Genomic DNA, 14,364 nt, shown 5'->3' on the forward strand with positions numbered 1-14,364 from the left:
GGGAAGGCCATGAGCCATTGACTTTGTAGGTCAGAAGCACACAGTGTCATGTCGCCAGAGGAACTTTATCCAGCGGCTAGGACGTGAGGAGTACTTGGGGAACCGGCTCGGACTGACCCCTTCCTCCAGCTTCTATGAGCTTCTCACAGCTGGGTTTGTGAGGCGAGCTGGCAGCCAGGCTGACGGGCAGAGGGCTAGGCAATCTGCTCTTCTTCACTGGTAATGTGGCCTGGATAGGTTGGGGTCGTTTTCTCCAAGTCTTGTATGGAAGGCATCCAGCATAGACCCCTGAGTGCTTATTAGGGGCACTGTGACGATTTTCTTTCCTTTTCTAGATCCTTTTACAGTTTACAGTTAAATCCACCACCCCCGTGTGTGTGTGTGTGTGTGTGTGTGTGTGTGTGTGTGTGTGTGTATGTGTGTGTGTGTAAAGAAGTCCTAAGGGCTGGTGAGATGGCTCAGTGGGTAAGAGCACCCGACTGCTCTTCCGAAGGTCCAGAGTTCAAATCCCAGCAACCACATGGTGGCTCACAACCATCCGCGACGAGATCTGGCGCCCTCTTCTGGAGTGTCTGGGGACAGCTACAGTGTACTTGCATATAATAAATAAATAAAATCTTTAAAAAAAAAAAAAAAGAAGTCCTAAAATTGGGCTGACAAGATGGCTTAGCAGGTAAGAGCACTGACTGTTCTTCCGAAGGTCCTGAGTTCAAATCCCACCAGCTACATGGTGACTCCCAACCACCCCTAATGAGATCTGATGCCCTCTTCTGGTGCATCTTCTGGTGCCTCTGAAGACAGCTACAGTGTACTTATTTATAATAATAAATCTTTGGGCCTGAGCAAGCAGGGCCGACCGGAGCGAGCAGAGGTCCTAAATTCAATTCCCAACAATCACATGATGGCTCACAACCATCTGTACAGCTACAGTGTACTAGACAGGGTTTCTCTGTATCGCCCTGCTCTCCTGGAACTCACTTTGTAGACCAGGCTGGCCTCGAACTCAGAAATCCGCCTGCCTCTGCCTCCCGAGTGCTGGGATTAAAGGCGTGCGCCACCACGCCCCGCAAATAAATAAATCTTAAAAAAAAAAAAAAAAGCCTGAAAAGTATCCAATCTAAAGAGAGGAGAGATGCCACCACTGGTACCAGTGCTCTGGTCACCAACTTGTTCCATGGTTGCCCTGACTTACCCTGATTATTGGTGTGCTTGTTACTCGGAGCCTGGGCTCTACAGGAAATTCAGCTAAGGAACCTCTTACAGAAAATCAGCTCTGGGGGCTGGCGAGATGGCTCAGTGGGTAAGAGCACCCGACTGCTCTTCCGAAGGTCCAGAGTTCAAATCCCAGCAACCACATGGTGGCTCACAACCATCCGTAACGAGATCTGGCGCCCTCTTCTGGAGTGTCTGAAGACAGCTACAGTGTACTTACATATAATAAATAAATAAATCTTTAAAAAAAAATCAGCTCTGTAGGGGCTGGAGAGATGATTGGTTAATAGCTTCTTTCCCAGGGGACTCAGATTTGACTCCCAGCATCCAAGTGATGGCTCACACCCATCTGTAACTCCAGCGCCACAGGCTCCAATACTTTCTTTTGACCTTTGCAGGTTCCAAGCACGTATATGGTACACAGAGATTCATGCAAACCAAACACCCACATACATAAAGTAAGTTAATAATAATAAAGTAAAAAGAAAGGTAAGCCCACTGGCTGATAGCACACTTCAACGGACACTTAGTAAAACCATCTATCTGGTCCTGGTGAATGAGAGGGTTCAGCCGGATGGGTGGGGCTGAGGCATGGGTACCGGGGGCGGGGAGACTGGTTCTTCCATGTTCTCAGGAGCCCGATGCTTTTTCGTTGACTTAAGCCTTTTCCAGCTGCCTTTGCCTCTTCGTCCACTTCATTGACTTAACAAGGAATCTCAGGCCAGCTTCCGTGTTCACTGCTGGCTGGCATTTTCCCCGGGGGAAGACTAGGAAGCTGGTCTATAATCACTCACATTAGAAGCTGGCAGCTCCCCAAGCCCCGTTTCTACCTGGACTGGCTCAACCCAGACATCTGCTGGACTTGGTGGGGTATGCACAAGCAGAGGCTACATCTTCAAAGCTGTCATTTCCACCCTGCCTTAAGAGGGTGGCCTTGGCACCAGCCGGCATGGCTGAAGCTCTCATACCGTGATGCCTGGCAAGATCAGATTTTAAGTAACACTTTTGCTCCCCGGTACTAGCTGCAGTTTAAAGCTTTAGAGGAGACCTCTGACTGCAGGCTTGACAGGGAACCTGGCTCAGATGCTGTGAATAAGTGGCCCCCTGGGAGGTTGAGTCATTGAACACCAGCTTCTGTAACTGAGTCTACACATGGTCGCTCAACACAGTATTTCCTTAAAGGAGATGCTGGTCCCTTTGTACAGATCAGTGTGAAGCTCAGAGAGGCGAGCTAACTGGCCTCAGCTCCCGCAGGCTGTGTGGTGGACCTGGGGCCATGGGTTCCCATCCTTACACCTGCTCTGCCTTCTGGACAATTGGTCATAGGACCTTTCAAAGGTTGTCTGTACCAGGATGGGGGATAGGAAGATTATACAAGTCATAAATTCTACATGTTATGTGTGCCACGGATTTGTCCAGATATATCCCCAAGCAGCTAAAAAAAAAAAAGCAAGTTTGGTTGAGTCAGATTCTTTGAAAAATTGCTCTTTGCTGGATGTGGTGGTCCATGCCTTTAATCCCAGCACTCAGAAGGCAGAGGCAGGAGGATCTCTGTGAGTTTGAAGACAGGTCTGGTGTGTGTGTGTGTGTGTGTGTGTGTGTGTGAGAGAGAGAGAGAGAGAGAGAGAGAGAGAGAGAGAGAGAGAGATCGACTTCCAGGACACACAGGGCTACACAGAGAAATCCTGTCTCAAAAAGTGAAAACCAACTAACCAAACAACAAAACATGCAGATAAGGCTAAGGCTGTGGGCAGCAGCATGGTGATCCCACTGTGGCAGCAGCTTTGAGGCAGTGAAATCAAGGCAGGGGACAGAGAGTCTGCAGGAGGAGGAGGAAGATGAGGGCAAGCTCCTAACTTGTTCCTATGGACTGGGAGTGGAATTACACAGAAGCCCCAGAACCTTCTCAAGCCCCAAATGCTATGGTAGTTTTCTTCTCCTCTACCTCTAAAAGCAGGACTTTACCTCCTGCCCTTCAGGGCTCCTACCAGTGGGATTGGAAGGGGGAGGGCAGCCCCTAGGCAGACTCAGCCCATGGAACAGAACGGGCAAGGCTGGCCTTGAACCTTCAATGCTCCTGTTTCAGGTTCCTGAGTACCTGGGGTTACAGAGGAGCTGGCTTGTGACACCAGGCTCTGCTGGAGTCTATTCTTATGCATGCTTCCATACCTCTAAAGACCCCCCGCCCCACTTTCTTGGTCAGACATATTTTCCTGTTATTTCATCTCCTGCTTTAGCTTTGTTTGTTTGTTTGTTTGTTTGTTTGTTTGTTTTGTGACAGGGTCTCATATAACCCAAGCTGGCCTCAAACTTGCTATGTGGTCGATGATGACTTTGGATTTCTGATCCTTCTGCTCTACCTCCTCAGACCTGGAATCAGATGTGGGGTGATGGGGAGGAACCCAGCGCTGCATGCAAGCTAGGTACAAACCTTTCAGAATACCACAGATGAGCCTGGCTAAGTAAGCAACTGCCCCACCCCAGGTCTCCAGAGCGGCTTTGTGCCCTGGCCCTGGCCTCCCTACCCCAGGACTAGACAGTGGTACTTGCTTGCACCCCACCCTCTTCCTAAGCTCTCTTCTCAGCAATTATATTCAGGGAGCCTTTTCATTTACTGGAAACTGAAGATTCTCCGAGGGGAGGACAGCTTTGGATGTGTGAAAACACAGTACTTGGTTGGGAGTGCTCCTTCTGAATAATAGAATTGGGGGTGGTGTTTGTTTGGTTTGGTTTCTGGTGGTGGGTTGGAACCCAGGACTGGATGCATACAAGGCACGTCATTCTACCAATTGAGATACACCATCCCCGGGCTCCTTCTGGTTTTTTTTTATTTAACTTTTTAATCACTTCCATTGAGTTCTCAGGACCTTACGGAAGGAGATGGCAGGATGGTCAGTGGCGCACAGAGGAGAAAGTTGGCCCGCGCTTCCTCCTAATAGGCAAGAAAGGACAGTGGTGCTTGGAAGCACGAAGTTGTGGTCTACACTGAGACCAAGGCCACCCAGCAGTTCAGGTTCAGCCCTTAGGGCTGCGGAGCTAGAGACTTCAGGAAATCTATGTTCCTATCCCGCCTGGCCTGATGCGCTTTCAACTCTACTTCGGCACCTCAGTTCTCCCTCCTTTCCTTCCTGCTGATCCAGCCAGCCAGGCTTTCTCCTCCTCTATTCTCGCCTCCTCTCTCCCTCGAATCCAGTCCTGGTTTCCCCGCTGCCAGCTCCTTCTGCTGCCTGCTGGGCTCGCTCCCCTCCTCCGCCCCCGCCTCTCCGGTCCCGGCGGTCTGCTCGGCTCCCCCGCGCTCCCCCAGCTCAGCCACCCGCGGCTTCACTCGCCCAGTCCGGCCGCTCCAGTCCGGATCTCTCTGCCTCCCGACCCGGGTGCGAGTTCCAGCAGCTGGCGAGGAGGCGGCAGCGGCTGGCCCGGGTTCCCCTCTGCCGCCTCGTCAGCCCGAGGTTGGCGGGGAGAGAGCGGCCGGGCAGCCCCTGGAGCCCCTCCGAGGACAATGCACCCGGCGCTGGGCCACCCTCGCGCGCTCTCGTCCGCACCCGCCTCCTTTCCGCCGCCCCCCGCCGCCGCCCGGCTACAGCCCCTCTTCCTCCGGGGGGGCTCCTCCCGCGGCCGGAGAGGCTCGAGCGACAGCAGCACCAGCACCAGCACCAGCCGCGGGGGGGGCGGCGGCAGACGCGGCGGAGGCGGCGGCTCCCCGAGCAGCAGCACAGGCGCGGAGCGAGAGGACGACGACGAGAGCATTAGCATCAGCAAGCCACTGGTGCCCGCCGCCGCCGCGCTCCCCGGGCCCCCGGCTCAGGGGGGCGTCCCAGTCTCCGCCACCGCGCCCGCCGCCGCCTCCTCCACTTCCACGCCCACCTCCTCCTGCAGCATGACCGCCGCGGACTTCGGCGCGGGCGCCGCGGCCGGCACCGTCGGGGGCCCCGGGAGCCGCTCGGCGGCGGGCGCAGGCGGCACGGGGACCGGCGGCGGCGCCTCCTGCTGCTCGTGCTGCTGTTGCTGCTGCGGCCGCCCCACTCGCTCCGGCCGTAGGGGTCGGCGCCGGGGCTGCTCGCCAAGCCCCGGGTGCCGCTGGGGCTACCAGGCGCTGTCTGTGGTGCTGCTGCTGGCGCAGGGCGGTCTGCTGGACCTGTACCTCATTGCTGTCACTGACCTGTACTGGTGCTCTTGGATCGCCACCGACCTGGTGGTGGTAGTGGGCTGGGCCATCTTCTTCGCCAAGAACAGCCGGGGCCGTCGGGGCGGCCCAGCGAACAGCACGCACAACCATCACCAGCTCCACCACCACTCGGCTCCGCCTCTGCACCTATCCGCTGCGGCGTCGGCGGGGGCCGGGGCCAAGGCTCGCGGGGGCCGAGGAGGTTCTGGAGGCTCCGGAGCCGGGCCGGGGACGGCTGGGGCAGCGGGCGAGTTCGCCTTTGCGTACCTGGCTTGGCTCATCTACTCCATCGCTTTCACCCCTAAGGTGGTGCTCATCCTGGGCACATCCATCCTGGACCTCATCGAGCTGCGCGCGCCCTTTGGCACCACGGGCTTTCGCCTTACCATGGCGCTGTCCGTGCCGCTGCTCTACAGCCTAGTGCGTGCCATTAGCGAGGCGGGCGCGCCCCCGGGCTCGGCGGGTCCCCTGCTCCTGCAGCCACAGCAGCATCGCGCCGCGGGCTGCTTCCTGGGCACGTGTCTGGACCTGCTGGACAGCTTTACACTGGTGGAGCTGATGCTGGACGGCCGCGTGCCGCTTCCGGCGCACCTGCGCTACCTGCTCATCGCCGTCTACTTCCTCACTCTTGCCTCCCCAGTGCTCTGGCTGTACGAGCTGAACACTGCCGCAGCAGCTCCGTCCTGGGGCCAGGCCTCCGGGCCCGGAAGCTGCAGCCGCCTTTTACGTTTGCTGGGCGGCTGCCTGGTGGACGTGCCCTTGCTGGCGCTGCGCAGCCTCCTGGTCGTGAGCTACCAACAGCCGCTGTCCATCTTTATGCTCAAGAACCTCTTTTTCCTTGGCTGCCGTGGCCTGGAGGCCTTGGAGGGCTGTTGGGACCGGGGGAGTTGGGTATCCCCAAGTCGGGCCAGAAGCAGCTATGGTGCTCCTCCCTCTGCCCCTCCCCCACCTCCCCCACCACCACCTCAGGGAGGCTCCCAGCGGGGCCACTTGGAAAATGAAGGGGGCCCTCATGGCTATGTCAACACTCTAGCTGTTGCCTCTCAGAATTGAAGCAGTGAAGGGCAGGGGCCCTGATCTTGGCTTTAGGGTTTCCGCCCCCCTTGGCTGTGTTTGGAGGTAACTGTCGATAAGACAGAAGGCCAGTGGATTCTTCTGCACCCCATGGGTAGAGACTGCTTGGAGGGAGACCAGCAATATACCGTGAGGAAGAAGGGCCCATGTTCACCACAGTCTTCTTCCCTGTCCGGACATACAAGGGATTGGATACATGTGCCACCCGCTTTTCTCGCCTTCATCCTGATTCCTATTCGGAAAGGGGTTCAGGCAGGGATAGTGAGCATTGGGGTGTGTGTGTGTGTGTGTGTGTGTGTGTGTGTGTGTGTAGTGTATTTTCTGGGTGTCAGTTTCATGCCCCTTGCAGTGGGAAGGAGATCTAGAGAGGCCTTGCTTCACAGCACACATACCACCATGCTTTCCTGCCTGGCTGATGACCACCGTCCCCTCGATGGAGTTGCTTATTTGCTGTACTCCAAGGGGGGAGCTCACCCAGGGTCTTCCTCCCTCCTGCCCGTCTCTGCTCAGCTTGGGGAGGAGCAGGTCTCTATGGAAGGACCAAACACCCACCCTTTCTTGGGTGAGCACGCATCTCTACCTCTGTGCTTCCATTTCCAGTGCATCACACACTGATGCTGCTTGAAAAAAGAAAAAAATCAAACACTCAGAAGTTGCATTCAACAGGGCCACTGGATCCCCTTGGGGTTTGGTGCCAGATATTACAGGGTCTGTGGAGTACCAGCCATTGGCTTGCTCTCCCTTCGCTCCTCCCTCTGCACCAGAATAGTTATCCTGCCTGTGTTGGTGCCAGCCGGGTTGGAATTGGGTTCACAGCAACTGCTTTAGCGCATTCAAATGTGTGTGAGGTCAGGCCCTTAGGGACCCGGGCAGTAGCACCTGTGCCTTTAGAAAGCTTGGCATAGAGCTGAGAGGGTGTGACCTTTCACCTCTCCTCTGCTTCAGATCTCTTCAGGGAGAAGGCACACTGTGGAACCCTCCTGCCTAGCCTTCCCCAGCAGGGTTTCCCTGGAGAGGCTGTCCTTAGGATTGTCCTTCAAGGGAAGTCAGGGTTGGCTCCTGCAGGCTTCACGAGGGATGTCATCCTTGGAGTCTTTAAGGCAGGATATGGATTCTGAGGGCAATCAAGGTTCAGAAGGCACAGGAGCCAGGCCGGGGTATACTCACCCCAACAATGGGGTTGGGGGCGGGAGGGTTCCTCTCCTTCTTTTTTGGGAGTTTTATGTAGCGTAATGAACCTAGACAAGAGACCAGAAAAAAATGATCTGTAGTTCTGTCTGTTACCTGCTAGGTTTGAATACCATACCATTTTACTGTTTAGGCCTCTGGGGTAGTATTCTTTGAGTTGGGGCTTGAAGGGTCTGGTCATAATGCTGCCGTAAAGGTAGTCAGAGAGGAGCTGTGCAGGTGGACTTGAGGAGGGCTCGGCTTCCGTACCATGTCTGGCCTTAGGCTGGGAGACCTGAGGGAGGTTTGCCAGCTAGGGTAGGGGACAGGCATCACAGGGTCCTCTAAAGCCAAGCACAGGGGAAGGCCCAAAGTGCCAAGTCGCTGACTAATAACTCAGCAGCCAGGCCCATATCCCTCATTCCCTTCACCTTTGTTAAGACCTTCTGAGAACCAAGGGCTGTATGGGGCCCCTCTTATTCAGCTGCCCAGGGCTATGGGCTGAGGGTATCTATGTGGACAGAAGTGTGGACGGCTGAGCTGGAACACTCGTGGGCCTGCCCAGCTAGCGTGGGCCGTGTGGAGGGTGTTTACAGTCTGCGTTACAGTCTGCGCTCTACGCTCCTGCTCTCTCAACTTCGGCCAACTAGCTGCTTTTCACAGTAAGCCTGCCTTTTCTCCTCAGCCTGGCTGACTGTCTTTCTGACTGGACTCACGGTCCTGAGCCTAAGACCTGGGCGGGGGCTGCAGCTGCTCCCAGTGCTCTGACTGTGTCCCCCAGCTTCGCTGTGTTTCTTGCTACCTAATTTCAATGACTGTGAAAAGAAATGATCTCTGAGCCATGGCCGGCTCTGGCTGGCCCCCAACCCACCCTCTTTCTACTGTTTGGATAGCTGTCCCTCTGCTGTGGAAATGCTGTCTGCTGCTGAGAGACTGCCACTGGATTTAGGACAGGAAGGCTACCATTTCCTTGGTACGTCAAGAGACATGGTCACATGGCCACGTGTGAGCGAGGCCAGGGTTGCTGAGGGCCTAGTGAGGGCCCAGCACAGGTCCTGTACATCATCTACAAGTCTTCTGTGAGTATCTGACTCAGGGCTGGTCCCTTCCTCTGGGCTATTTATTCTGGCTCTTTTCAGTCATTCCCCTGTTCCATTCACACATGACCTACTAGGAAGTCCTCTTTGTTTCCTCTCTTGCTTTCTAGGGTATCTGTAGACAGGGATCAGACTTGAGATGTCCCCAAAGTGTCATGACCAGAATAGTAGACTGTCCTGAGTCCCGGAGAATGGTCTATGGAAGGAAGGCTGGGCTCAGAATTTAGCCTCGTGGGCTCCTAGCCTCTGAGCATGGAAGCAGAGGGCCTGATCCCTGAGCTTCAAATGGTACCTGAGTTTTAAAAACAAGTTAATTACTTTGTAATACTGACGTTTAAACCCAGGGCCTCAGGCACGCTCGGCGAATGCTTGTCAGCCTGCCGAGCAACATCCCCAACACCAAGTCTTACTCAGTCTGTGCTCTCTAAAGACTTGCATCCCATCTTTTAAACATTTCTTTGAGTGGGTGTCTCACTGTGTTCCCAGGGCTGGCTTAGAATTTGGGGGTTTAGGAGACCCTCTTTAGCCTCCCAAGGAAACAGGAGTGCCCTGTTTCATCCAACCAAGACTGTTCCTGTTAACCATGCTCTGGGAAGCTGGCCGGTGTGGGGGCCCAGAGCTGGGACAGCAAGCCCGGAAGAGGCAGAGAAGTGGCACCTCGCTAGCATTCATCACATTTCCCACCCCCACCCCCCCTTTTTAAAAATAAAACCAGACTCTGTTCTGAAAATAAAAACTTGAGACTTGTGACAAGCTTCCTGTGTGGTTTAAGACCATTCCTGTCCTGATTTCCTCACTGAATTCTTAAATGTCACTGTGACATTTGTCATTATTTTTGTAGGTTGGTATTGGTGTTGTGGCACCTTAGAGAAGTATTTGGCATGTGATTCGGGGAGGCAGAGACTGGGGCCTGGGCCCGGGCCTGGGCCATCTCAGACCTTCTGTTGTTTACAGAGGAATTTCCCAGTTGTTTCCGTTTTTCTTTTACTCCATGAGTAGCTTACCAGGGTGGAAAGCAGGAGAGATAATCTGCTTGTATGAGACAAGTTCTCACTATACTGCTTCAAACACCTAGATTCAAGGAATCCTCCTGCCTCAGTCTGCACAGTTGGCTGGGACTACAGCAACATGCCTAGCAAGAAACCATCTGCTCTTACTGTGTGGCTCTGCGCTCAAGTAGAAGTATAGGGTATAAATAAGGCCATTGCTTCAAAACAGTACAAAACACCAACAAACAGAAACACAGGAAGGAGACTAGAGAGTTTCAGGCAAACCAGTAGGACCAAAGTTGTAGGGTCTGGAGAGGTGGCTCAAAAGTCAAGAGCACTGGCTGCATTTCCAAAAGATGCAGGTTCAACTCCCAGCAACCACCAGTCTCAAGGGACAACTCCAGTCCCAGGGGATCTGATGCTCTCTTCTGGCTTCCCTTATCACTGGACATAGGTGGTGTACAGATATATAGATCAAACAAATAAATACATTTAAACACGTACACACAAAACAAAACAAAAATTAGGTGCCATGGTAGCTTGAAGGGACATGTTAAGAATGAATGAAAGGTGAGGGGGGCTGGAGAGATGGCTCAGAGATTAAGAACACTGACTGCTCTTCCAGAGGTCATGAGTTCAATTCCCAGCAACCACATGGTGGCTCACAACCATCTGTAATGAGATCTGACTCCTTCTTCTGGTGTCTCTGAAGAAAGCAACAGCATACTCACATACATTAAATAAATAAATAAATAAATGTTTATAAAGAGAGAGAGCAATGCACACACACACACAAAAGAGAATGAAAAGAAGTGGGAGATAAAGTAGGGGTGCACACCTTTGATCCCAGCACTCAGGAGTGGATCTCTCTGAGTTCAAGGCTAGCTTGGTCTACAGATCAAGTTCCAGGACAGTCAGAGTTACACAGAGAAACCCTGTTTCGAAAACCAAAACAAACAAACAATGGAATGCAGTGGGCAAACAAGATGGCTCTGAGAGTAAAGGCGCTTGCCACTGAGCCGGGCGCCCTCGGGATGGAAGGAGTTGTGTCCCATGGCTGTTTGCGACCACCCCGGTGCGTGAACGTGCCCTTCCCCACACCACACATAAAATAAATACACAAATAAATAAAGGTAAGAACACTTTTTTTAATTAAATGAGGTGGTATATACCAAAATATTTTGGTTTGTTTTTTTCTCAAGCCTGTGTGATAAATCTCACAAGCCAAAATGTATATATACACAGAAAACAACTCCAGGACAATGTAACAACACATTTTCATTTCCTCCTAAGTCTGTCCAGGGCTGTTATACATATTTACACACATCTTCCAGGTAAGCCAGCAGTGCCTGTTGGCTCTGGTCAGCTGGAGTTCCTCAGAGACACCCGAGAAAACTGGAGGAGACCTCTGGAGGACTGGTTTAGTGTGGGGACAGGGAGGCCACCCCGGGGTAAATGGTGGTGGTGCAGTACTGGTGACAAGGAAGAGGACAAAATCACACCCTGGGGCACCAGACCAAGGAAGGTAGAGAGCCGCTAGCTCATTCCTCAACAGTCACCTGTCAGGTGGCTGCAGCTCCTTTTCCTAAAGCACTGGGGGATAAGAAACTACTGAAGGCTACCTGCAGCCACTCTAACCCCCGTCTGTCACCTCTTAGATCTTCACTTCACAGGAGCCTTCAGATGTCAGCTGCTCAGTGGGGTCAACTTTCCCTGTGTTTAAGCTCAATTGTAGCTGAAAGCAAAACTGACTTTCACTTTCTAAGCTGGTTCCGTGGAAGAAAAGAATAAGGTTAACCAATGGAAGCATCTTGCCAAGGTGTGGTCACGCCCTTCTCAGACCACGGTTACATCACTTTCTCCAGTCTGAGATCAAGGATCCACCTCCTACTAAGGTGCCCATAACCCAAGGGTGATCCTTTAGGAAAAGTATCCAGGTGAGGAGCAGTCAGGGCAGGCTGGACAAGACCTTAACTCATCCATAAGCAAAGAAACAGAGAATGCCAAGTTCTCTCCATGCGGTGACCACCCACCTTCATTGTCCAAAATGGACAGGGCTGGCATGGGGACCTGGTGCCAGCAGAGGCCACAATGGAGAGAGCTGGAGGAAGAGCAGGGCCAAATAGATGGCCCTGGGAGCCACTTGGGGATGGGGTGATGTGACTGCCAAGAACATGCTACCCTGCCAGCTCCTTGTGTTAGCCTCCATAACAGAATCTTCCGTAACACGTTCTAGTGCTACTAGTGCTGCTGCCCTGTGGCTACTTTCCCACAATGATATATCCACTTGGTGTGAGCCAATCCTGCACAGAGATGGCTTTGATAATCTCAGAAAGCAAACGCTAGAGGGAGAGGGCAGGAAGCAGCAGCAGAAGAGGCTGAGCAGTGCCTGAGGACACACAAGCTGCTCAAGCCCAGAACCAGGTCAGAGGCTTCGACTGAGGGAGGGAGCTGCTGGGCCTGTGGGGAGAGGCAGCAGTGTGATGAAGGAGCCACAGAGGGACCGGTTGCGGTTAAAATGTTCCAGCACTTCCTGGGTGTGGAGAAGTCAGCTCCTCTCAGGTGAACTTCACCCGTCCCTTACAGACAGCTATGAGGTAGGAACTAATGCGGTGCCCGTTTTAGAGAGAGCAACCTGGAGCCTGGGACAGTTGTTGATCTAAAGCTGCTCAGCTACTGAGCAGCAGGGCCAGGATGCTCTTTGTAAGGAACTTTCTGTCTAACACATCTGACTTGTGAGACACAAGTCCTGAGTTTCAGTGCCAGTCTTGCACTGATTGTGCCAAAGAACTCTTGGGATGTTGCTCTCTTACACAGGCTGGAGCCTACAGTATTGCCTGGTGGCCCTTGGTGAGCAGGTCTCCTCTGGAGGTGCCAGGGTAGGGCAAAGCCTGTTCTTCCACTTATTTAGAACGGGAATCTAAATACTCCCGCATCTAACTGCCCACTATGTCTCCAGGATACTCCCCTCCTCCTGAGTCCCTACTTTATTTTCAAGTTTTCCTGTCTTACTTCCGGGACTGGGGATGCAACCCAGGGTCTCAGGCTGAGGGAGCCATCTATCCCTGAGCCGCAGACCTTACCTGCTTCATTTTCACAGGCAAATAAAAACTAACCAAAGCCACCTTCATCTCCCATCACAGATGTCAGCTCCAATGCAGCTGGAAGCGTGGCTAAGGGACTTGTGTGTGGGCCTTCCGAAGCAGTGCCAAGAAACTAGATCTGGACTGAAACACTCTATCAAGTGACACCCAGGTCACCTCTAATGTCTCACCCTGCAACTTTCTAGGAGATAGGCAAAGAGCCAAGAAAGCAGCACATGGTGGCAGCGGCTGGCTTCTGGTGTTGGTGGTGGTGGGGTGTAAATAAGATCTTAAACAACTTGTGTGAGAGTGGTTTGCCTGCATGTATGTATGTGCACTGTGTGCATGGGCGTGCCTGGTGCCTGAAGAGGCCAAAAGAGCACACTGGATCCCCTGGCACTGGAGTTGGAAGCGGTTGTGAGCTGCCATGTGGGTGCTGAATGCTGAGCCTGGGTCCTCTGAGAAGGCAGCAAGTGCTCTCCGGCCGCCATCTTTTTCTGTTTTTTCCTGAGGCACATGTGTGCTAGACAAGTACTCTATTGCTGAGCCACACCTAGTCTCCCAAACAGGGTTCCTCTCATTCCTAACTACTGGCATGTGTGCCTACATACTCAGGGTCATGTGTGTGTGTGCCCGCCATGAAATCTGTGTTGAGATCAGATTCTCTCCTTCCAGGCAGGCCCTGGGGATTGAACTTAGAACATCAAAGCTGTGGCGGGGGGATGGGGGTGGGGGGCAAGCCCCTTTACCTGTGGAGCCACCTCTTAAAATTTGTTTCCTGTCTTGAGACAGGGTCTTACTATTACCAAGGTTGGCTTGGAACTCCTGTTGAGACTCAAATGTGGCACCATGCCAAGCCAAAACAGTTTCATTAGGCACGGTTCAGAATAATACAAGCATAAAGGAATGGTTTCGACATTCTTGGTGATCTTGGCATTTGTCTGACAGCAGATACCAGTTTCTAGAATTTCTAACATTCATGATGAGCAAAGACCTCTAAGGAGGGAGTGGTATGAAGAACATGAAATAGCCAAGAAGCCCCTGAGAATTCTGATCCTAGTTATATGGAAAATCTAGAACAGACGTGTCTAGAAAATGAAAGAAAGCAGACCTGGTGCTACCTGGGGCTGAGGAGGTGGGGGGCGGGGGGAGGAACACCAGGCCTCTTTCCGGGGTATATGAGTGTTCTTAAGGTGATTACACTGTTTGTCACTGAACTCTGAATATGCCAAGCCACTCAGCTGCAAAGGGACAGTTGTGAACTGTATGATGTGTGGATGCCTCTATAAGATCTCAGGAGAAAGAAATCGTGCAGAAGAACTAATGTACTGATATGATCTAATGGCAGCAGCTAGAAGCTGAGGGCTGGGAGCCCTGAGTGGAGTCGGACATGGTAGAGAGCAGGTCTGGGCTGATGTGGGGCTGATTTGCTGCTGGGAGAACTTACGTTTAAGTTCATGTCTGAAACTGGGGTGGCAGATGCCATAGGCTTGACTGGTGTCTAGACCCAAGGGCCCTAGCTGCCTGAATTTCTGAAGAAATAGAGCTGGGAAAGGCTGATGGGTGGGAGGGGCTTT

General features: G+C 53.0%; 1 protein-coding gene across 1 annotated transcript; it reads left to right on the forward strand.

Annotated features, from left to right (window-relative positions):
* Positions 1-4,676: 4,676 nt before the first annotated feature.
* On the forward strand, positions 4,677-9,402 carry Tmem121b (transmembrane protein 121B). Its single transcript, XM_021164063.3, has one exon. The coding sequence runs from the start codon at positions 4,712-4,714 to the stop codon at positions 6,428-6,430; it is 1,719 nt and encodes a 572-aa protein (XP_021019722.2). The 5' UTR covers positions 4,677-4,711; the 3' UTR covers positions 6,431-9,402.
* The last annotated feature ends 4,962 nt before the right edge of the window (positions 9,403-14,364 follow it).

Source organism: Mus caroli, unplaced genomic scaffold (assembly GCF_978045245.1).
Source record: "Mus caroli unplaced genomic scaffold, Mus_caroli_1 scaffold_7, whole genome shotgun sequence".
Lineage (NCBI taxonomy): Eukaryota > Metazoa > Chordata > Mammalia > Rodentia > Muridae > Mus > Mus caroli.